Here is a 24,265-nt window from a genome sequence, read left to right on the forward strand (position 1 = left end):
GCAGTTAAATTGCTGATTGGCGAAGGAAGCTGCCATCTTTGCTCAACTAAATAAATTGTCTTTGCAGGTGTTCGAGGGTGTACTGGAGTACTTTAGATGCACGAAAACGCTGCGTGTATACCTGCAAGATCCTAGTTTGTCACCCTCCAGTGGCAGATTCTGATCTAAAGAACATGATGGCTCCTGAGGAGAATCGCACAATAGCACACAGCCCACCTTCCTTAACAGGTAACATAGTTCAGAAATGTGTGTGTTACAGTGAGAACCATATTCAGAGCTATAATGTGCTAATGCATTTCTCTTTCTTTTTCACTTCTAGACTTTCCTGATCCATTTGAATCACCAAGGCGCTCTGACACACTTTCCCCTGCCAACACCCCCAAGCTCAGGGTTTACACCAGGAACCGACATCCCAGCTACCCCCCTTGTCAACGGTCAATAGGTCCTCGTCCCATGCCATCTCCAGGTACAAATGTGCAGCCTTTTTTTCACTTAAAACTTTGATTTCAAACTGATTATTTGGCTTAATTAGTCTGAATTTAACAGTTCTTTTATTTTATTTTAGGAGGTTCTTCACAGCCCCAAAGTCACGAGATTGTGACAGTGGGAGACTCCCTGGTGAATCCCGGTACGCGGAATATTGATTCACGTCGTCACAGCTCGCCTTCCCTCTCCCCTCCGCCCCAGCATCTTAACAGACAGAGAGGAATCACCGCCACATCTCACATTTTGTCACGACCCCTGACCTCACCCCCTCCACTCATTCCCTCCCCCGCCAGGGACCCCGAAAAGTCCAAACACTTCAGCAAAGACTCAGCAAGGAGCCCACTTCAAAAAGACGAAGAAAGAGGTCGACACTTCTCCTCGGACAGAAACAAACAGCAACCTTCCCGAGACCAAGCGACGAGAGAGGCAGACAAGGGGAGACTCCCGAGTCGAGAGCGTGACTCTAAGGATACTGACAAGAGTAGATCATCCAGAGAACCTGGGCAGAAAGACTCTGACCGGAACCAAATGTCAACCAAAGAGCCAGAAAAGAGGAGGCCGCTGAGTAAAGACTCTGGTCTGAAAGACTTTGACAGAGGCAGACCGATCAGTAGAGATCATTTAAGAGATTCCGAAAAGGGGAGACAAACAAACAGAGACACTGAGAAGGGAAAACAGGCGAGCAGAGAATCAAGCATTAGAGAAACTGACAAAAGTAAGTCATCCTCTAGAGATCCCAGCTATAAGGATATGGACAAAGGTAGGTCACTGAATAGAGATACAGGACTACGGGACTCTGAAAAGTATAGACCATATAGCAGGGAAACAGGAAAAGACTCAGGCCAAGGTAAAGACAGATCATCCAGCAGAGATGCTGACAAGGGCAGACCTCCGTCGAGAGATTCCAGTTATAGAAGCACAGAGAGAAACAAAGACTCTGGCTCAGGGAAGGACAGTAACGCAAACAGCCAGTCTAAACACTCTGGAGGAGAGAGTAAGAACCCAAGACTGGGACCTGCAGGCTCAGGCCAGTCTTCCCCTCCCGTTGGCACTGCTGTTCACACAAGCCAGCAGAGAATTGGCAGCACCAAGCAGACAGACAAGCAAGGGAAACATGGAAGCAAAGATCAGGATGTTTCGGCAAGCCTCAGTTTGTTGCCTCGTCAGAGGTCCAGCCCAGCGTCCAACAATAACCAGAACAAGGACAAGCCCAGCTCAGGGAAGGAGAGTAGTAGCAGCACTGGAAATTTAATATCATCATCACTCCATAAGGACTCTGTTGTTGGAAAATCCGGCTCCCCGCAACCTCCATTTCAGAAGTCCAGTACACGGAAATCAAACGAGTACTCGTCAGGTTCAGGCACGGCAGCGACCGCAAAGCCTCTGTGGCCTTCGAGGACGTCAGCGGAGGATGATGCTGTTAAACGAGGCTCCGTGCACCTGGCCTCTCCAGCTGCAGCCTCAGCTGCCAAAGATAAACACCCCAAAGTTAAAACAGCAGGCAGCAGAGATGTGTCCAAAGACCGTGACAGAGAGAAGACCTTTCAAAACGTCAACATCAGCAACAAGATTCCCCTTCTCAACAATAATGCTAAAGCTGCCGGCAGCTCCAACACGCACGCTACCAACCCTACTTCTCACAACAGCAGCAAAAGCAAAGCTCCAATGCTAGGAAACAGCACCAAAGGCCATGGGAAGGCTCAGGGAGAGAAGCACGATACCCAGGGTGGGGACAGGTCATCCTCAAAGAACAGAGACAGTTACTCCTGTCCAGAGAGGAAGAACAGTTCCAGCCTGGACAGCTTGCACCAGACTATGAAGACCTCTTCACAGTCTCACAGCAAGCAAGCAACTAACCAGCTTTCATTGTCCTCCAGAGAGAAAAAGCGATCAATTAAACCCCCAGCTACAGCTCCACTAAAGACTGATATTAAGAGTGACCCTAATGGGACCACCACCGTTACTAGTATTTCTTCGTCCTCCTGCCCCACAACCACTGCCCCCATAGTCTCTCCTGCTGGCCAGGGGGGTCATCGCTCCGCATGTACTGTTCTCTTCTCCTCTGCCAGCAGCAGTGACAGCTCTGAATCTGACACCCAGACTCACACAGAGGAAGAGGAACTGCATAAAGAGCGCCCACGCGGAGAGCTCAGAGACCACCACGGTCTCCACGTGCAAGGCACTGAGGATGAGGGCGTTGGCCCCGAAGATGACCATGACAGGGGTATGGAGGATAAACATCACGAAGATGACAGTGACGGATCAGGGTCGGCCAAGCGGCGTTACCCTCGACGCAGCGCACGCGCACGCTCCAACATGTTTTTCGGTCTCACGCCTTTCTATGGGGTTCGCTCGTATGGTGAGGAAGACCTTCCTTTTTATGGCAGCGGTGACGGAGCCGGGACTGTGGTTAAGAGGAGGACGGGTGGCCGCAAGAAGTCAGCTGAGGGGCAGGTCGATGGAGCGGACGATATGAGCACCACATCTTCATCTGGAGACAGTGGAGAGGATGAAGACAGTGGAATGAAACATAGGGGTAAGGATCCTTATTACTACAACTTCACTCGAACAATAATTAATCCTGGTGAGGGCCTGCCATCTATAGAAGGATTAGACCAGTGTCTGGGAAGAGGATCCCAGCTTCAGCGTTTTCTAAAGGACGAGGAGCAGCAGCAACGAAGGGCTCAGCAAAAAGCTGAAGAGGACATGCTGAGCGCTTTGTAAGTAGACACATATTTTATGAAGTGAATTATCTGAAATATCTCCTTGACTCTGATAATCTGATGTGTGCTTTGCTGTGCCTAACAGGACCTTGGGCAAGCAGCGTATCGGCCAGCTTGATGGCGTCGATGATGGGTCGGAGAGTGATACCAGCATCTGCACCACCAGCACCACAACCACTACAGCCACGTCCTCTTCCACCACACATAAAAGCACTCCCAAGAGGAGAGGCAGAGAGAGACACACTGAGAAGGCCGACTCCCACGAGTCAAGCAAAGAGGCCGACAGCAGTGGCGGAGCAGTTAGTGGAAACACCCGAGAAGGCAGAAAAAATCAGAAGGAAAATTGTCTTCCACTCGGAGGTGGGGTCAAGTCCCAGCCGCAGAGTCAGGGTCAGGATCCTCTCGAGGCCCAGCTGTCCCTCAGCACAGACCTGCTTAAATCCGACTCTGACAACAACAACAGTGATGACTGTGGGAACATTTTGCCATCAGATATTATGGAGTTTGTCCTGAACACCCCCTCTATGTCATTGCCAGCTCTGGGTCAGCAGTCTGAGCCATCTTCTTCTGAGCTGCTGCTGGATGAGAGCTATGTTGGAGTGGATGTCAACAGACGTAAAGACATTCTGTTTGATGACTTCTCCGAGCCGCTGCCCAGTGCGGAAAGCGGAGGGGTCGTAGAGAGTAGTGTCAATAGCTCAATATCTGTGGAGGAGCCGTATCTTCCTTTGGAGCTGCCGTCTGACCTCTCTGTCCTGACCACACGCAGCCCGACTGTCAGCACCAGTCAGAACCACAGCGCTGGGAGTCTCATCTCAAATACCTCAGACCGCACCATGCTGGGCTTGAACTCGGACACAGAGACCATCAGCGGGGAAAAGAGTGGGGACAAAAAGAGAGCGGGGCCAGGCGTGTCACCATCAGAGAATCAGCATGATGGTACGTCGTTGGCAAACAGGGATACGCAGGTCTCAGAAGGTCATATGACTCCTGAGCAGTTTATTCCTAGCCCTGCTATTGGCCAGGTAGTTGAGGCACCAGCTAACCAGGATATTCCGAGGAGTTCTGGTACTCCCGGCTTGCCAAGTTCACCCTCGCTGCCTCTTCAGGGTCAGAAATACCTCCCGACTTCAGCGGCAGCAGCTGCAGGCAGCGCCACTCCAGCACCAGGCCCAGGACCTTCCCAGGCTCAAGTGTCCAGCCCAGCAGTCATCAAACCAGGTCCTGATAAGCTTATTTTAGTCAATCAACAATTCCAGCCTTTCTATGTCCTCCAGACTGTCCCTAATGGTGTCACCCAAAAGATTAGTGCAACAGGAGTGATGGATTCTAGCTCGCCTGCAGTGCTAAGCTCCATGACACTTACCACGGGGTTAAATACTGGCTTGTCTTCAACCCAATCAATATTTCCTGCTGGGGGCAAAGTTCTGGGTACCATGCCTCACCCCTCTCAGATTCACACCTTCACAGGACCCACACAGACAGGCTTTCAGACAGGAATCCCTAGCACCACCTCAGGACTTCTCATTGGTTTGCCGTCTCAGTCCCACGACCAGTCCCAGATTCTGGTCTCGGAGGCCGGTCGACCACACGAGTTAGGTCCCAGTGTTGCCATAGTGTCGAGTCCGTCCTCTCTCACCTCTTCCCCGACTGTACTTGCCTCTGCTCATGGCAAGAAGAGGCCCATTTCTCGTCTTCTGCCAAGAAAAAGCAAAAAGTCAGGGCGCTCCCGTAACCAGCCCACTCTGGCCCCGTCTGAAGTAGGCCCTCCCAATATGACCCTCATCAACCTGTCTTCCCCTCAGATTACTGCAAGCATCCCCGGTCAACCTGGTGGCCTAGTTGAGTTAAGCACTCTCTCCACTTCTCAACGCAAGATGCCCAATATAATCAAGAGACCAAAATCCGGCGGGGTGATGTACTTAGATCCCACTACTCTCCTTCAGCAGAGGCTTTCTGGTACTGCCCAGCCTGGTATCCTGAGCCACGATTCCTCTGCTCATCTCCTACCTTGCTCAGTCTCTGGCTTGAACCCCAGCCAGTCAGTGTTAAATGTTGTGTCTGTTCCCCCTAGTGGTGCAGCTGGACTTCTTGCCCCAGGATCAGTATCACTCTCCACCCCTGTTCTCAGCTCAACTGAGATCACAGGGCAGATTAGCAACCTCCTTTTTAAAGCAAGTCCACACGCCCTGGGCCTGTCAGATCAGTCTGTGGTTCTTCAGTCAGCAGGAGGAGCTCCTCTGATGTCACAGCTAAGCTCCCCTGTTCAGACATCAATAGCTAGCAGCATCTGCGTCCTGCCCTCCCAACAGACTATCAGCATGGCTGTCAACCAGCAAGGAGAGACAGACGCCAGCAGTGTTCACTTACAACATCAGTCTCAACCCATTAACAGACCCCAGCTTGTGGACTCATGTGGAAACAGCACTGTTACTTTAGCTCCTGCTCCATCCACCCCTCTAAGTCCCACCAAGGGACGTGTTGTTGGAGTGTTCACGCAAACACGGACATCCATGCACTCCCAGAGCAGTAGAACAACTCCTATTTCCAAGTTATCAGAGCATATGACACCTACCTCCACAGTAGTGTCAGCAGCAGCTGCAGTTTCAGGAGCAGAGAAAGGCAAACAGAAAGGGAAGAGGAGCAGGCAGAGTCTAGATGTAAGCAGCGGGAAGAAGCTTAAGGCCTCTCTGCCTGAGGAACATTTCAGCAACCCTGCAGGACAGCACCCATCCTCTAACCCAAGGTGAGACACTAACAGACCTGTGACTTGTAGCCAAGAAATCGTTTTTATGTTACTTCCACGTACCGTAATAATGGGAAGAAATTTCAATTTTGACTGTGTTCAGAATATTTGAAAAAATGTCTAAGTTTGGGATTCATTTCTTCGTGGAACGAATGGTTAAAGTATGTTGTGTTCTTCAGATGTCTCGCCTAAATGAATGTGGGCTTTGTGTGTTTGTTTTTTTGCACAGAATAGTTTTCAGTGTGTCTTCAGACACAGAAGTTAAATATGTCAACTGGACTGAACTTCTTTATTGATGATGGTTGCTCTATTTATCATAGCTATACTGTTTGACTTAACCACGTAACAGCTGTTCAAGCAACCCACTTTTGTTCAGTAAAATGCAAAAACACTCCAACCTTTCCCATCCTCTCCCCAACCAGCTCCAAAGAGCCGATCTCCTCTGAGCCAGTGGACACAGGAAAGCCACCGGAAAAGACGACCAACAAGAGGTATGAAGCATCAGTATTAATCACCTGTTTTCAAAATCGTCATACGGTATAGCTTTAATGTTTGGTTCGCATCTTTTCTAGTGTACTTGGTAAAAAGAAGACATCCGAAGGACACGTTTTACCAGGGAAAGTGGTGGGAAAAGACAAACCTCATGCAACTGGAGGAGCAGGCTCTCTTCCTGTGACCTCACCGCCCGACCAGGATGGCAACAGCAGGGATAACGGTTTAGACAGTAAACCCAAAAAGGGTATCATCTTTGAAATCTGCAGTGAGGACGGGTTCCACATCCGCTGTGAGAGTATTGAAGGTAAAAGAAAACAACTGATTGTAGCGCCTGCTTTGGCAAAACGAATTCAAATTTAAATTGCTTTTGTGATAAAAAATAAAAATGTTTTAATCAAGTCTGCAAAAACGAAACCACACACTGGGCATAAAATACCGACTGTTCCCCTACAGAGGCCTGGAAATCCCTCACTGATAAAGTGCAGGAAGCTCGCTCCAGTGCACGACTCAAAAAGCTCTCCTTTGAAGGTGAGGTGTAATTTTAAAAGTGTAGAAATAATAACTAGAGGTACTTTACATATATACTTGAATAAAGCCTCATGATGAAGGTGTTTCTCCGCTCCTTCCAGGTGTGAATGGACTGAGGATGCTCGGGGTCGTCCATGAGGCTGTAGTCTTCCTGTTGGAGCAGCTGTACGGCACCAGGCACTGTCGAAGCTATCGCTTCCGCTTCCACAAACCGGAGGAAACGGACGAACCTCCCATCAACCCCCACGGCTCGGCTCGTGCAGAAGTCCACCACAGGTCAGTATGGTACACACACACACCTTCTGACCATGAAATTGTAGAGCACGTGTCAGGAAACCAGAAGTCAATCGGAGCAGAAATGGCACTTTATATAATGCACACTGTTAATAAACCGTACAGATAACTGTTTCCAGGGATGCTGCTTTGCTTATTGAGATTCTTGTTTGTTCCACCAGGAGGTCAGTATTCGACATGTTCAATTTCTTGGCCTCAAAACATCGCCAACCTCCTGAGTATAGGCCGCAGGAAGACGATGATGATGAAGTGCAGCTCAGGACTGCCAGGTGAATAAAAACTCATTTTTTGTAAAAATGATTATGCTTTATTTAAAGAAAGAAATGTAATATTACATTCATAATTTTTTCCCTTCGCAGACGTGCCTCCATGGAGCTTCCACTTGCTGTGAGATTCAAACAGCTCAAGGCCACCTCGAAGGAGACTGTGGGAGTCTACAGGTTAGATCAGTGGTGTTAAATCTGTGTCATCATTTTTATTATTATCAGCTGTTTTTCAGTGCTCAGATAAATAACAGATAGCTGCCTGTTTAATTTTGAGAGCAGTCCACTGTTATGATCCTCCCGTCAGGTCTCCTATCCATGGCCGCGGCCTCTTCTGCAAGAAAACCATCGAAGCAGGAGAAATGGTCATCGAATACTCGGGGAACGTCATTCGGTCTGTGCTCACTGACAAACGGGAGAAATACTACGATGGGAAGGTGAGGACTTGAACGATTTCCGATGATTTCGTCATTTGCTTAACTCGATTATTTATACAAACTGTCCTCTCTCTCCTCAAAGGGCATTGGCTGCTACATGTTTCGCATCGATGACTACGAGGTGGTGGATGCCACGGTGCACGGCAACGCTGCCCGCTTCATCAACCACTCCTGCGAGCCCAACTGCTACTCCCGGGTGATCACCGTGGACGGCCAGAAGCACATCGTCATCTTCGCCTCGCGCCGCATCTACTGCGGGGAAGAGCTCACCTATGACTACAAGTTCCCCATCGAAGACGCCAGCAACAAGCTGCCGTGCAACTGCGGCGCAAAGAAGTGTCGCAAGTTCCTCAACTGATGCCCATACCTGAAGGACCTTAACGAGGACTGTTGAGCAAAAGCACCACAATGACCCGCAGCACGCGGGTTTGTGGCGATTTCATGCGTCTGGTCTATGATGGACCACAGCTGCGAGCAGGCCAGGAGCTCCGTCGGCGCCCTCCGCTGATGGTTTTGAGCACAGCAGGCTCAGCAGCTGTCGGTTGCACTGTATATGCAGGAAGGGCCATTTTTTGGGAGGACGCGCCATTTGTAGAAATACCAACATATTGTGCCTCCTTATGTCTCGCTTTCATTTGGCACTCAGAGGTGAGTCAGAAAGTCATGTCAGAAAGTTCCCCCTTCATAATTTATTTATATTTTTGTTTTTATGCATTGGCCCATCCTCCTTAATTTTCTAAATGTCTTGGTCTACTTGTGCTCAGATGTGAACACAGAAGGAAAAAAAAATATCAAAGAACTTGGTTCAATTTTACACCAAAGTGCAATTTGTTGAAGGGACTTTTACTAAAGGTAAAAATTAGAAAATTGTTAGAAATTCTTTTATTTTTCATGTTGATCTAAGTGTCAACTGTTATTGATGCACATCTCCCCGTCTGAATGTGCCTCGATGCCTTCAGAATTGTTGTGATTTTACTGGAACCTTCCCCTAATCTGACTTTTTGTTTTCCCAAAGAAGAAGAAGGAAAAAAAAGTGTGTAGGTGTGTACATTTAACACTGTAAATAGGAGCTGCTCGTGTATGGCAGCCTGATCAGAGCCGTACAGGTTGAAACACTAGGGGGAGCAGTCGCCACAGGAAGGAAGAGTGGAAATAACAAAGAAGGGAGAAAAAGATTTGTTTTTGTCAGTTTGTGTAAAGGATGATATCTGAGGTTGATACCATCTTAAAATTGACTTTCAGTCTGACAGCTTGGTAGCTACATGAAAGTGAGATGAAGCCTCTGGCCTGAGAGAGCGAGGCAGCTAGAGATTCTGGTGGACTGACAGCCGAGGGACCAGAGAAACCTACTGATGTGCTTGAGTAGACGTATTTATAATTGATTTTTCTTTATTTTTGTGGGATTGGGGCCTGTTTTCCAGACGCAGAGACGTCTGCAAGTTTGTGCATGCTGTTGTTGTTATCAAACTCGTTCGGGTAATCGTATAAGCTTGGACTTTTGAGTCACTTTCCAAATTACAGCAGCAAAGAGAACCAAACTTTTGCGCCCTTGAATTGAATTTTTCACTCGGCTTGTTTTCTTCTTGGCCTGTTGTGATAAACATAGAAAAGAGGAAAAAAATTATTTCTTTTTTATTTGTATTAAGTCTTCTAAAGTCTTGTCTCTTTGTCTTTTTATTATGGACAGGGAAATATCATGCTTGCTTTTAAAAAAAAAAAATGTAAATAATGTATATTTTTCTACAAAAAAAACCTTAAAAGCACTCACTAGTGAATAGCACTTAATGATGGTATTTATATTTTTAAAAAATTGTATTTATTTTATTGCCATTTTTGTAGAAAATAGGGGTTTACAAACACTAATACTTGGTCTCTATGTTTTGTATCCCGCTGCCTTCCAGAGTTTTTTTTTTTTTTTTTAATAATTGTTTTTGTTTTCTTTTTAAAATTCGTACCCTGAATGTTTTCTTTGATTCCAAAGACTGATGCTGGTCTATCTATGGCTTGGTCCCCATTTAAGTTCAGTCCACCAGTAGCTCTTTTATCTATCCTGGGCCGTTTGGTCAGAGCTGACATTTTTTTATTATTTTGTTGTTGTTGTTGTTGTTATTATTATTATTATTATTATTATTATTATTATTTTAATTGTTCCAGTCCTAGCTGACAGTATGGCAGTCATGTGAACTACTATTATGCACTTGAGAGAGAGAGTTTAGATTGTTGATCCATAGCCGACTTCTCCTCTCTCCAGCCTTATTGTCTCCACACCACATCAAACCGAGGATAGAGCCCTTATGGAGGCGATTCTATCAAAGTGGTTCGGTCACTAATGAGCCAAGGGTCGATAGGCTTGCAGCCGATTGGCAATATATGAAATATTTACATGTAAAAACCCCACAAAGATTCCCGTCAGTTTAAGGCGTTATGTCCTTGCAAAGACTTTGGCTATAATGAAGAGGTGCCTTTATTTTAATGCTACTTATAGCACTCATCATATCCGACTAGAGCCATTGTATACATTAAAAGAAGCATGGTGTTGTGGTGACTGCTCTTCAATGCTCACCAGCAGTCTGAGATCGTTCTTATACCTTCATCCAGTCTCCTCGTGGTTCACCTCAGTTCGTAAATGCCTCTTCTCTCTTAAAAGCCTTCACATCCTAAACAGAGTATTTAAACAGAGAGTGACTGGTTCCACTGAGCAACTGAAGCCGATTGCTCCGTTTGTCCCTTTTAAGGAATTCGTCATCGTGACTTCATTGCCGCCTTTTAAGGTTGTTAGCGGCTCGCCCCTCAACCACCCTCTCATTTGGTTTTGTAAAAGTGAAGCTAAAATGGGTTGCACTTTAGCTGTGACACAGGCACTGAACAGGCGTAGGAAAAGCTCCCAATACTGAAACCAGAAGCACAGACCGTCTCTGAGTTTGTGCAACAGGCCCTGATATTTCAAATTTATGGATTGGTGTTGATGACTCCGACAGTGGTGTTTGAGGCTCTAGCAAAGTGCACTTGACTCTGTTTTTATTTACATTTTTTATTGTTTTACTTCAACAAAGTGAAGGCAGGGACCACACCAGCAGCCCTCTCCTTCCTGACGGTGTGGCGTGTACAAACCTCGGCTGCGCCTTTCCCACCGAGAGCCCTGACGCCTCCGCCGGCGGGCCAGCCGGGCGTACACAGTCCTACACTGACAACCGGGCTTGCTGGGTTCTGCTGCTAAAGGTCAACGATGAATGTATATTCTTCCTCCACATCACCCAACGTGGGTGGATGTTGATGCTTTGTCAGCTATATTCGTTTAGGGGTTTTTTTTGTTGCTTTTTTTTGTTTGTTTGGTTTTTGTTTGGTTTTTTTTTTTTTTGTTAAGTTGTCGTGTCAGCAACCCCTGGTAGATGTGGAAGACATGTCGATACGACCTCAAAGCCAGGGAGCAGTTTCATTTCAGCACTGGGATTAACACTGAGGCGTAAAACAGCGGGCAGTGTTTTCTGTCTGTAGGACAACAGGTTAGCTCAAACAGTTCACGCTAGCGTCGGCCGGCGCCAAGGGCTCTGTCTACGACTCTCTCTTCACGAGAGCCACTTCTGCTTTTTTCAGGGTCAGAGTGTGTTTATTGACGACAAGTCATTTATTTCACCGTTTTTAAAACGGCATAGATACAAATAAGGAAGCTGTCTGCTGTTTCTTTGGTCTTCATTTTACCACGCCACACCAGTGGCACTTCTACGTCATTATCTGTAATTATAGTATAAATACTTAACAATATTATACGGAAACATGCATAGTAATTTCTTGTACTTTAGTATCTATACAATATATGGAATGGACAGACAAACTTAGTTACAGTAGCAAAAACAGCAGATTTATAATGGTTAATAGCAATGTTTCAATGTACTCTATAATGGTTTTGTGTTACAGTACTATCCGCTGAATCTAACGTGCATCACTCTTTTGTATATTGATATCCAGTACCAGTTTTGCTGTGCCTGTGAGCGCTCCTCCTCCTCCGCAGCAGCAGGGAGCGTTGCAGTTCTTTTTGTTTTATTTCTGGAAAGGAACTTTTTTGGGGGAAGGGGGGGGGGGTAGTTTCTTGTTTGTTTGTTTGTTTGTTTTTTGTTGTTTTTTTTTTTAATGTGATGAGAAATGTAACTGTATTAATGTGGTTGTGAACTTCTTGAGGTCATCCATTTTTTCTGGTTGTTGTAGTGAATGTTTTTTCTTTTTTAATTTTCTTTTATTATTTTTTTAATTTAGTTTTTTTAATGTTTTAACAGGGACTTTTTAGACTGCTTACTTGATGCGGTAAAAATTAGGAGATGGGTTTGTGGAGGCTTACCAGGATTTTAAAGATACCACCAAAATGGCGTTTTTCTTTTAATTTAATTTTTTTTTTTTTTGTTTTTGTTTGTTTGGTTTTTTTTGATCAGGTTTTTTTTTCACGTTGGAAACCTCTCTCGTCTCCCTGACCACCTCTTTATCTCTCTCTCCTATGAAGCTTTTGGTTGTACTTATCATGTACTGTTTTTTGTAGAAAGTCATAATGCTGATGTTGAAAACATTTAATTTATTTATTTCGTGCAACATCCACCCTGAATTGTTCTTTTACAAATCAAGGTTTTGGAGAGGTCAGACAAGTACTTAAACCTGTATTTGTAATTTTTCTGATTGTTTCACATGTATAGACGTTATCAGCCTAGGGTGGGTTGCGGTGTCGCAGTAGGACGTGGAAAAGAGGGATCACGAACGGGCTAGTTTGTTTCGCCTTGATTATCTGCCGTTGTCTTATCATTTTCTTCCCGCTCTCTGTAATAACGGTATTCACAGCAGTCATATTTTCTCCCATAAAACAGGCGATCTTTCTTTGTACACATCAACGAAATGAAGGAAAACCACCACCGTGAAAATAAACCACAAACTACTTGGTTGAATGTATAATTTGGAAACAAAGTTGTACATAAGTGTAAAAAGAAAAGTTTCTAATCATGTTTATTTTCTATGCACTTTTTTATTTAAGTGATAGTTTAAATAATAAACATGTCTCCTTTACTCCTCTGTCTCTCGCCTCATTTACTCAAATGTGATTTGTAAAGGATTGCACACTCTGGCTTTTATATACACTTTTCAGATCTCAATGGGGGGAAAAATCAGGTCTTTGCGGTGATATGGACTGGGTAATGTGTTAGGAACAAAAAGGATGCCACATTGTTTGATGGAAATGAAAATGATCAGTCCACAGAGGGCTGAAATCAAACACCCCGATAATCAAAGTGATTTTGTTCATTCTGCTGAGATTTAATTGCAGCAACTCAAAATGCTAATCGGTATTTTGTATGAACCCAGTGCGCTTTTATGCATGCCTGACAACATCAGGGCATGCTCCTAATGAGACGACATCACTGAGGTCCTGGAATTCTGAGACTGAAACAATGTCCCAAAGGTGTTGTGATGGATTAAGTCACTCAATGGTATCAATTCCTTGATTTTCCATGGATTGACTGCATACTCTCGCCACATGGTGGTGGGCATAGTTGTGCACCAGGGAGTGGGTCCTGTACAAAGTCGGACAATGTGTCCAAAGATTTCATCCTGATATCTAATGGCAGTCAGGATGCTATTGCCTGTGTGTCGTTGCATTGATATGCCTACCCGGACCTTCATGTTCAGCACCACCAAACTGATAGTGCTGAACAATGGTACAGACAACTTAATATTCTCCACAGCTTCTTCAGACCCTTGCTGTCCCATGAGCACAGATTGAACCTGCTCTCATCTGTGTAAAGCACAGGGTGCTAATGATTGGCTTGCTAATTCTGGTATTCAATGGCAAATGGCAGCCAGGCAGTGCCTGTGTGAGCACAGGCTGCACTAGAGGCTCTCAGGTCACATGAAGTCCAATTCTGATTGTTCGGTCAGATGTTCACACCAGTGGCTTGTTGAAGGCACTCTGGCAGTGCTCATCTGGTTCCTCCTGCAGAGGAGCAGATACTGGTCCAACTGATGGGTTGAAGGCCTTCTATGGCCCTGTCCATCTCCCCTAGAGTAACTCTCTGTTTCCTGTCATCTCCACCATGCTTCTGAGACTGTGCTGGGAGACACAGCCTATTGGCAAAGGCACATATTGATATGCCATCCTTGAGGACTACCTGTGCAACTTCTACAGGGTCCAGGTATCCCTTCATGCTACTACTAGTTACAGTGACTCTAGCCAAATACAAAAGTTGTAAAAGGACAATCATGAAAAATGTCAGTGGCCTCCAGCTGGAAAATCATTCCTGTTTTGGGGGTTGTCTCATTGCTGCCCCTCTAGTGCACCTGTTGTTAATTCCATTGACACCAAAGCAGCTGAAACTGATTAATAACCTCCACGGCTATTTAACTGACCAAATCAATATTCCAGAAATTTAACTGACTTGATGTAATAGTCTGATTAAATAGTGTTTGTTTCAGTTTGTTTGAGGAGTGTCAATACAAAAGTGCTGAATGACTAATACTACTTTATTCTCCTACAGTGAACATCAAGCTTGAATAATTTTGTACCTTCTGTGAGGTACCTAATTTTTCAGAGCAGACCTTTTAAAAAGTCCACCCACAGATCAGTAATCCCAAAGTGATTCAGTTTACTCCAATGTAACTTTGAGAATCTGCTTTGAACCACAGCAAATGCTTCATTGGTATAACTGCTGTTTACTAAAAAGGGTAACAAGCATCTATTTTGACCTCAAACTCAGAGTGAATTTGTGATCTTCCACTTTGAGCTCATCAGTGTATTCATTTTATAAGGATGAACCAGGTTGTTAATTTGGGCATTCCCAAAGGGTTTCTTAGCCCTCTAATGCAGGAGTGTCAAGCATACAGGGGCCAGAATTCCAGGGCAAAGTCTCCCAAGGCTCATAAAATCTGAAGTAAATGGATTGATTCTTATTTTGAGCTATTCTACTCTATCTTAGCACTCTATACAACGCGCCCCATTCACCAAGTCATACAAGCACTTTTTTCTAACATACACATTCATGCTCTGATAAATGGATCGGAGAGCAACTTCAGGTATGTATCTTGGCCATTACTATAGAAATTTCAGGGTGTTTTGTTTTTTCTTTTAGCTTTATATTAATAAAAAATCTTTTGTTTTAGAATTACAAGGCAGTCTGGGCAACGAGCTGCTGAAACTTTTCTTCAATTGAAACACCTTTTCTTACAATTTAAGCCCAAAGAGTCACACAAGAGTTTGACATCTCTGCTCAAGATGGTTTATTTTGAGTGTGTCCCTTTGAACCTCATATTGAGAGTTCCAGTGAACATTTGGACTTTGTCTCATCATCTGCTTAATTTGTCCTGAAACAACAAGGAAGCCATGAAACAGGTCCTCAGTCAATAGTCCAGGGGTGCCCCCGGCCTCTCGGCCTGGGGCTTGGTCACTCAGGCACGGCTGGCTGCCGGCGGAGCTCACGGGCGCGTCACTGCAACTCCCCCTGGCTTCTGCTCCGCAGCTGCTGAGTGACCCCTCATCTGGGGCTCTCCTCAGCTCTTTCTGGGACAGTGGCGCGGCTGCTGTTGGTCTTCCTTGGTCTCTTGTGTTCTGGGGGCCTCTGGATGTCTGGAGTCTTGATCTCCTCCATACCTGCTTCATGCCCTGGAGGACGGGGCTGTGGCCCCCCCCACACCCTCTATCAGATCATTACATGAAGGAACCTTTTAAAAACAAGCGCGTCCATGCTCACAGGTGTACACACGGGTGCTCACACACACAAACTACACCCTTTTTGGCTCCTACCTCAAAGCACACTGTGCACTGTCGATATTACGTGCTGCACAATAATGTTTAATATTTAGTATTTACTGTTATATTCCCATAGATCATCGTGATGTTGTTTATTGTATTGCTCTCCTTTTCTTCTGCTTGTTTTCTTTTTTCTTTCTCAACAGGTGATCCAGGTGATTGATATATGTATTTTTTTTTTGTCTGCTTATTTAGTTGGTTTTCATTTTTTTGCCCTTTATCCCCCGTCCCTCTTCTCCGCTGTTTTTCCCCCCTCTTCCTTTCTCCCTTTTCTTTTCCTCATTCAAGTCTGTCAAATACTTATGGACATTATAGGTGTTACTTTAGTCCACTGTCTCATTCAGCTATGGGCATTAGAGCTAGAAAAAAAACAGAAGAAGAAGAAGAAAAGCTGCAATGACATCATTAAAATTAGAGGCTGCGCTCATGTTTCGATAATTGTCCAATTGTTTGTTTGTTTTTGCTTAATTTATCTGTCATTTTAAACAGTGTGACTGTGACACATTTAACCCCAAACTAAAACTGTCCAACACCTTCACACTCTTACTGAAACTTCACCAGGACTCACTGAAAGCTACATTTGTCAGGTGGTCCAAATTAGGAGCAAATCCTCCGAGCAGCAGTTTATGGATTCTTACAGGAAATCGCTGTAGCAGACCCAGAATGTGCTGAATCTGGCGCTGCTAATTAAATACATGTCCCAACTTCAGTTGCAGCTCCGCAGGAGCCACTTAAACTCCTCTTCCTCCTCAGCAGTTCCTTTGAATTTGAGTCATCAGGGTGACTCAAATTCAAAGGAACTGCTGACCACCCCTCCTCACCATCTTCCCATAAAGACCCATGTGTTTTTGTTCTCGTGCTTGTTACAGCAAAATGCTTTGGAGGGTGTGCTTTCTCTGTGCTAACATAAGAGGTAACCACCATGATAATAAACAATAAAATATTGATACGTTAATAATAAATAAACAGAATTACACGAATCCCATTTTTACTTGTTTTCATTCGTCCTTTTCTTTGTTACTGCTGTGTTGATTTGCACTAGTTTTTGTGGGAAATGTGTTACGGCTTAAAGAAAGTACACTTTCCAAAGCGTTAAAGTGGAACGGTGTTATAGTGGTTAACGCTGTGACCTCACAGCAGGTTTGAACCCTGGCCTTTCTGAGTGGAGTCCTCCCTGAGCCTGCCAACTGTGAGGTTCCTCCCACAGTCCACAGATGAACATGTTGGTTTAATTGGTGATTCTAAATTGGCTGTGGATGAGGGTTAAATGAGGGGCTTGAAGTATATAGGGTAAAGTATGAATGTATGCCTTGTGGAGCAGGGAAATTATTTTACTGCTATTGTTAAATAATTGTCATCATTACCATTGCATTAATAATATAATCTGGAGTTTATATTGCATTCAGGGGTTGAACAGTGTGTCTTTCAGAAAGGCTAAAAGTAACAGGACAGGAAACAGGCTTGGAGAGTTTTGCAGAAGTGAAAGTTATTTTGAGCAGCAGGCTAAGACGAGGCTTTAACAATGTAACAGATAGCTTTAAGAAGGCCTTAAGATGTTATGCATACAGTTATTATGTTGACCTTGTATTTCAGGTGCAGTTATGACTATTTTATACACAATGCATATCTGTGCTTATTAAAGAGTTGGAGCTCGGTCAATTAATTGGGGGTTGGAAGCTTTGTTCGGCGCGATGTCCGGACAATCTATTGTGCAAGTGACTTGGAGCCATAGAAGGAATTGCAGTACATGCTTACAAAACACTTATATATCAGGTCATTTCATATTAAGGTTTTAGTAGAAGTTCTTGGTTAAAACATTTATTTAGTAGAAGACATACATATAGTCTCAGTGAGCCTCTGGTCTGGTGAAAGGTCAGAAGTGCAACAGGTGAATTGAGAAAGAGCATGTGAGGTCAACATACACACACACATGAGTTAGATTTATTTAGAGGAGAGATTAGTCATGTCTCGGTAAGAAAGAGGAACAATTCACTTTAAGACAAGAACGGAAAGTACCAGCCATGAAAATAGAAGATGATCTTCTGGGTTAAAAGTCATTGTGGTGTTGATCTGATCTATGTATAAAATGTATCTGTGACGCATGAAGGGGCGTCAGTAAATCAAACCCTGATGCTATAAAATATCTGTTCATGCTTTGATTAAGTTGAAGACTACTTGCTGTCGGCATACAGAGTTGTCTTCCCACACGTGTGTATTCATTAAAAATCATTGTTTGACCAAGACCTTCTGGACCATGGGTGGTTTGTACTCTCCTTCCTCAATTTTGAACCTTAACATTTGGGGGCTTCGTCCGGTGGTTGAGGAGGGAGAATTGGAGGTGTAGATGGAGAAATTTGGTCTTAGGTGGTCTGACGGGCAGACATGAATTCCAGTGGTCGAAGTGAGTGGGCATAAGCCGGCTTATCCAAAAGGTAAGGCACTACCTGTTGAATTATTTCCAAAGTGTGCCAAATTGGACATGATAAAATTTAAGTCTACTCACTGAAGTTACTGGTGGATGTCTGTTTTGATTTTGATGAAAAATCTCATGAGTTGAAGCAGTTAGAGTTCTGCTAAGAAGAAATGAAAGCAGTTAAGAGTCTGATAAGAAAAGTTTAAATACTGGGTTGAAGTCCCAAAGAAATTGAGTTAGAGTCTCAAGTAGTTTGGTAGGGAATTGGTTATTTTGTTGGATAGAGTCCAAATTTGGTCATAAGAGTGGACCTGAGCGGTCAAATTGACCACTAGGTTGCATCTGCCTCAGTCATACACTTGTGTTGGGTGTTGATTGTTGTTTCAAAGTATTATAAATTATTCTAGGACGGCAGTTCGAGTCTGCTAGGAAGCGCAGTTCTCGGAGGTAATGCTCCCTCCCGGCCAAGGACGCTTGGCCCTGACCTATCGGCGAATAGGGTTAGTACGGTTGGCAACCGGGGAGAACTTGGGAACCTCCAAAATAGCTAGGAGTTAGAGTCTCCTTACCGTTTGGAACGGTAGTCTGCGCTTTTTTGGACAGGAGAAGTTGGACTTCGGGCGTGTAACTTTAACCTAACACTTCGGGGTAAGCCTTGGCTGTGAAACGCCAAAAATAGAGCTTCAGGCAAAGTTTGGGTTGGTTGACGCTTTTAAATTGTGTTAGGGATTTTAGAGATGAGGCCAGAAACAGTTAAAGTCTGATACTGGTTAATTGGTCGCAAAAAACTCAGGGAGTTTATCCGCTGGGCGGTTATTTTAAATTTGTCGAAATTGTGTAGGCGCTAAAGCTGACAGATCTGACAGTGGTTGTAAATATAAGATATCTTTGTAATATAAAATAAGAGATCTCTGTGTGAAAGGAGTCTGAGGCAATGCTGGAGCTATTTTTAGATGGTGTGTGTGTGAGTGAAAATGCAAATGAGTAAGCAGTGAACTGTTTAAACCACAGTTGGTTTTACAAATACTGCTGCAAACATTGTTGAGTGTGTGTTTCAAATGCCATTTATGTTTATTAGAGGACTATAAATAAAGTTTTGAGTTGCCGTAGTGGATGTATAGTAATTGACTGAGTTTGGATGCAGATATATAAATATATTGAGTGCACTGTATATACTTAAGACTAACACATCACTTTCAGTAGTAACTTTTCTCCAGCATTAGTTGCTGGTGTGGTTTATTTTTTCAATTTCTTGTGTGTGCGGTGAGAATTAATGGAGGTTTCAATTTTTCATTTGTTTGTTTTTTACTTGCTCTTTCTGATTATGACAAGCATGTCTAAAATACTCTTAGGAAAGTGTGTTTTGAGTTATATTCCTCAACTCTAGTCACAGTTTAAGTGTGTGAATGCGGTGACTAGAAGGTTTTGAATGATGAATAAAGGTGTGAGAGGTATTTCTTTGGTGATGTAAAGTAGGATGTTTTAAAGTTTGAAAGTGTTTTCAATTTAAGAGATGCATGAGTGATGTTATAAGAGTTTGAGTTTCTTTTCTTTCAGTTCAAGAACGCATAAGTACATACACTTGGTACACCTGTTTACTCTTTTACTTTATTAAAACAGACGGTGTATTTGAGTTTGAATTTCAGTAATTGTATGTTGATATGGTAATTTAGTTTTATGTTAGGTGAAGGAGATGTCCATCTCTGCGTCTTGTAGGATTGAAAGTGAAAGTTGAAGGTTGTGATGTGAATGCTGTGAGTACTCGATTTGAATGATTCTGTGAGAGGTGTACAAAATACTAAATAATAATAACACTATGAAAGTTGATAGTAGAGTGAGTGCAAGGCGGTGTGTGAACAGAGGAAGTCTGAGAGAGAAGTGTGTGCGTAGGCAAAATGCAGAGTGTGTGCGTGAAATAAGGGAGTATTGTTTTTACATCAAGGTTTAGTAGAACTAAAGTAGAACGTCACAAACAAACAAAAGAAGGTAAAATGAAGAGAGAAAATAACTGACAATTACATTAATGAATAGAAAACACACATACACAAAGTGCCATATGTGAAATTATTCTAGGAAAGAATCAGAAGTGAGATAGTTTAATATAAGAGGCAATGAAGGAAGCAGCTTAAACTCCTTTAATTTCCAGAAGCCAGTGTCTCCCCTCCCCTCATAGCACCCGTGCCCACTTGGTCCCGGTATCAGGCGAGTATGGAAGGCTGGATAGCCCATGACGGGTAAGATCCCACCTCGAAACCCTGGGACAACCTAAGGCAGGCACAGTCACGATTACTCGGCCTCACTCAGTCCTGGTGAGCTCAGACTCACGGGTGAGATGAAGGGAAGAAGACGGGACCTTAAGGGTAAAGCCGCTGGGCTAAGGCGAAGGGGGTAAGTGGCAAGTGGAGCCCTGACTTCTGGCTGAGGACAAGGAATGCTGCTATTTAAGGTAGGAAATCAAAATTTGGATTAGCAAATTTGGGAAGGAGAAAATTGACTGTTTAAAGGCAAAATTGTGCAGGAGTCTGACACACTGCAAAAGCAACATACACAAACAGAAAATGCATTAACCTTATAAAGACAAGACAAGCTCATGATGATTATTTGTATAGATACTGATTAAACCTGGCTTAGAACACAAAGATACGCAATGAAGATCAGCTTGCTACTTGTATGAGTGGTAGAATGGTGTGAATGGTTAATGAAATACACTTGAGTTTGAAGCTGAGGAATAACTCAAAGAAGCTATATGACAAAGGGAGTTATGAAAATAAAAGTGATTAAAGTAGTTTTAAAAGAGTGACTTAGGAGTGCTCTCTCGTACTAAGTGATCAAAACCAGTGATCACTGTAGAAAGAAATAAAATAATTTAATAAGGAGATAATGTTTATACATATGTTTCTCTTGTTACGGCAACTTCTTGAGAGATGACTCAGTATGCAAATTAGTTGGAGTGAGTGGTGACGAAGGAACTTCCTGTGTGTGTGTGTGTGTGACTGAGGAAGTGACTTTCAGAAGAGGAAGCATGGCAGACAAGAGAAGTACAGATTTGGGTAGGAAATAGTTTATAGTTTAGTGGTTATATGTTGTCATAAGGGGGTTTTATGCTGAATTTAAGTATGTTAAAGGGGGTGATTTTTGTGTGCAAATTGTGTGGTTTTAATGAGACTTTCGGTGTATTGAGGAGGTGAAATTATGTGGTGGCAAAACTTTTGTGTGTTTAAGGTTGTTGAGGTTGTTGTGGTGATGGGTTGATTCTGTCAGTTAGGTTCGGGTTGTTGTTGTTTTTGTTTTTAATAGAGGGAGTTTTAGGAAACATCGACATGTCTAAAATTGGGCCCATTATTTTGTAACAGTGCACTTAAAGAAAACCTGTCAGGTGATTTTGTTTTGTGTTCTCATGAGCTAATAATCAGCTCTATTTTTTCATTTCTGTTTTAAGCAGGCCTGCAACAGTGAATAACGGCGCTGAAAATTCTCGGGAAGAGCAAATATAAGGGGGCTTTCCAGATTACAATTGGCTGAGGAGAAAGCTACCTGGGGACTATTCAGGTCGTAAGTCCCTGTAAAAAGGATTTTATGCGAGTCAATCCAGTCCAAAAGCATAAAGAAATATTTTCCTATGGAAAATAAAAAATGACTGAGCTCATTTTGCTGAGGGTGGAGAATCTGGCGTGGGACGCTCCACTATTAGCGAATATATGGTGTGACTGCATGTGAATGTGTGACTGGATGAAGGTGTGGATGAATACATGTGGACAAACAATTTGCTTTTACCAGAGAAAATTTCTGTTTTGTTGACTGGGGTTAGATTATGGGATTATAGTATATTGTTGGGAGAATGCCAAATGCTAAAGGGGAAATATTTTTTGATGTAACTCAGTTACCATTAATTGTAGAAACACATGACTGATAACTGTTCTGTTTTAAGTTTATTTTTATGACATAGATTGGATCATGAGTGGGGAAACTGAGCATTTTTAAGTTTTGTATAGTATCTTGACACATGAAATGTATCAAGATAAAGGGGGGTTTAGGGTTTAATAATTTAATTGTTTAATAATTTAGGATCATTTTAGGACCTTTTGGGTTTTTGATCATTTGGATATGGTAAAACTGAAACTGTTATTTTTATGTTAAGGTTAAAGGATTAAAGAACTGAATCCTGTTTAGAAGATACAATACCAGGGTTTTAAAGCTGTGTACAAATCTTAGAGGGAAATTGTGGGACACGTTGACAAAAAGATATCCTTTGGGGAAAATTAGTGAGGGTTGAAGGAGGAGAACAGGTTTGATTTCTTTTTTGATCTTTAGAAGTAGTGGTTATAATGTAGGCTTACACAGACAGATATTACACAGAAACACACATGACAGTATTGATTCCAGGCAAAAGGCCTCAAATCCATTTAGCTTTTAATTGAACTTAAAGAAGGACCAAAGAGGAAGGAAAGCATATCTTTTGGTTAAGTCTGATAAATTAGAATTAGAAGGTATTGTTAAATTAAAAGGAGCAAATGAAATAAAAAGGCTATACCAAAAACGGGTTATAACATAGGAAATGTGAGGTTTTAAAATGAAGTTAGTGTTAACACACAGGAGTTGTTTCAAGGCAGCATTTAGCTATGATGAAATGTATACAGGAGTAATTGCTTATATGCTTAAACTTAATTGATTAAAGTGGTTGTTTTTCTTTTGGAGCTTTTAGTAGAATAGGCTGGTTCTAATGATTTTTTGTTAAAAAGGTGGACAGTTTGTGCACAGGATGTTGATGATCAGATAAGGGAAAATAGAGCGAGCAACCGGACGTGAAACCAGCGCTTAAAGAATTTTAAAGTGATGAGGAACGTTGAAGAATATATATAAATACAAGTCAATAAGTTAAGAACATAATTAGGATCATGCTTTTGATTAAAGAGTCCCAAAAAGGATAAGTTAGGGAGATGCAGGAAAAGGTGTTTTGTTTCCTTTGCAGAAGATCGATCTCGGCGACCACAGGAGGGGCGAGGATCCTGGAGATCTCGAGGCCTGCTGAACCACCAGAGAGGGACTGAGAAAACCAAAGCTTACACATGGAGTGTTCTCGGATGGGAGCTGGTGTTTATTACTGGACCAAGTAGATGACAGGAGGTTGTCTGATTTGCTGAGCGAGGACGCCATGTATTGCGACCTCTGGTGTGCCAGAGGTCGAGAGAGGGAATGTGGAGCAGGGAAATTATTTTACTGCTATTGTTAAATAATTGTCATCATTACCATTGCATTAATAATATAATCTGGAGTTTATATTGCATTCAGGGGTTGAACAGTGTGTCTTTCAGAAAGGCTAAAAGTAACAGGACAGGAAACAGGCTTGGAGAGTTTTGCAGAAGTGAAAGTTATTTTGAGCAGCAGGCTAAGACGAGGCTTTAACAATGTAACAGATAGCTTTAAGAAGGCCTTAAGATGTTATGCATACAGTTATTATGTTGACCTTGTATTTCAGGTGCAGTTATGACTATTTTATACACAATGCATATCTGTGCTTATTAAAGAGTTGGAGCTCGGTCAATTAATTGGGGGTTGGAAGCTTTGTTCGGCGCGATGTCCGGACAATCTATTGTGCAAGTGACTTGGAGCCATAGAAGGAATTGCAGTACATGCTTACAAAACACTTATATATCAGATCATTTTATATTAAGGTTTTAGTAGAAGTTCTTGGTTAAAACATTTATTTAGTAGAAGACATACATATAGTCTCAGTGAGCCTCTGGTCTGGTGAAAGGTCAGAAGTGCAACAGGTGAATTGAGAAAGAGCATGTGAGGTCAACATACACACACACATGAGTTAGATTTATTTAGAGGAGAGATTAGTCATGTCTCGGTAAGAAAGAGGAACAATTCACTTTAAGACAAGAACGGAAAGTACCAGCCATGAAAATAGAAGATGATCTTCTGGGTTAAAAGTCATTGTGGTGTTGATCTGATCTATGTATAAAATGTATCTGTGACGCATGAAGGGGCGTCAGTAAACAAACCCTGATGCTATAAAATATCTGTTCATGCTTTGATTAAGTTGAAGACTACTTGCTGTCGGCATACAGAGTTGTCTTCCCACACGTGTGTATTCATTAAA

At 43.1% G+C, this 24,265-nt stretch overlaps 1 protein-coding gene across 3 annotated transcripts in view; it reads left to right on the plus strand.

Annotated features, from left to right (window-relative positions):
* The window catches only part of kmt2a (lysine (K)-specific methyltransferase 2A), a 38,657-nt gene extending 25,642 nt beyond the window's left edge, over nt 1–13,015 (plus strand). For all 3 annotated transcript variants that reach the window (XM_012917147.4, XM_012917150.4, XM_012917149.4), the window contains exons 23-34: nt 68–228; nt 320–466; nt 566–3,206; nt 3,295–5,955; nt 6,378–6,446; nt 6,528–6,754; nt 6,904–6,978; nt 7,080–7,254; nt 7,434–7,541; nt 7,632–7,712; nt 7,843–7,972; nt 8,055–13,015. In XM_012917147.4, coding sequence (XP_012772601.3) covers nt 68–228; nt 320–466; nt 566–3,206; nt 3,295–5,955; nt 6,378–6,446; nt 6,528–6,754; nt 6,904–6,978; nt 7,080–7,254; nt 7,434–7,541; nt 7,632–7,712; nt 7,843–7,972; nt 8,055–8,330 — 6,751 coding nt within the window. In that variant the 3' untranslated portion in view covers nt 8,331–13,015. The remainder of the gene's footprint in view (nt 1–67; nt 229–319; nt 467–565; nt 3,207–3,294; nt 5,956–6,377; nt 6,447–6,527; nt 6,755–6,903; nt 6,979–7,079; nt 7,255–7,433; nt 7,542–7,631; nt 7,713–7,842; nt 7,973–8,054) is intronic.
* The last annotated feature ends 11,250 nt before the right edge of the window (nt 13,016–24,265 follow it).

Source organism: Maylandia zebra, linkage group LG14 (genome assembly GCF_041146795.1).
Source record: "Maylandia zebra isolate NMK-2024a linkage group LG14, Mzebra_GT3a, whole genome shotgun sequence".
Classification (NCBI taxonomy): domain Eukaryota; kingdom Metazoa; phylum Chordata; class Actinopteri; order Cichliformes; family Cichlidae; genus Maylandia; species Maylandia zebra.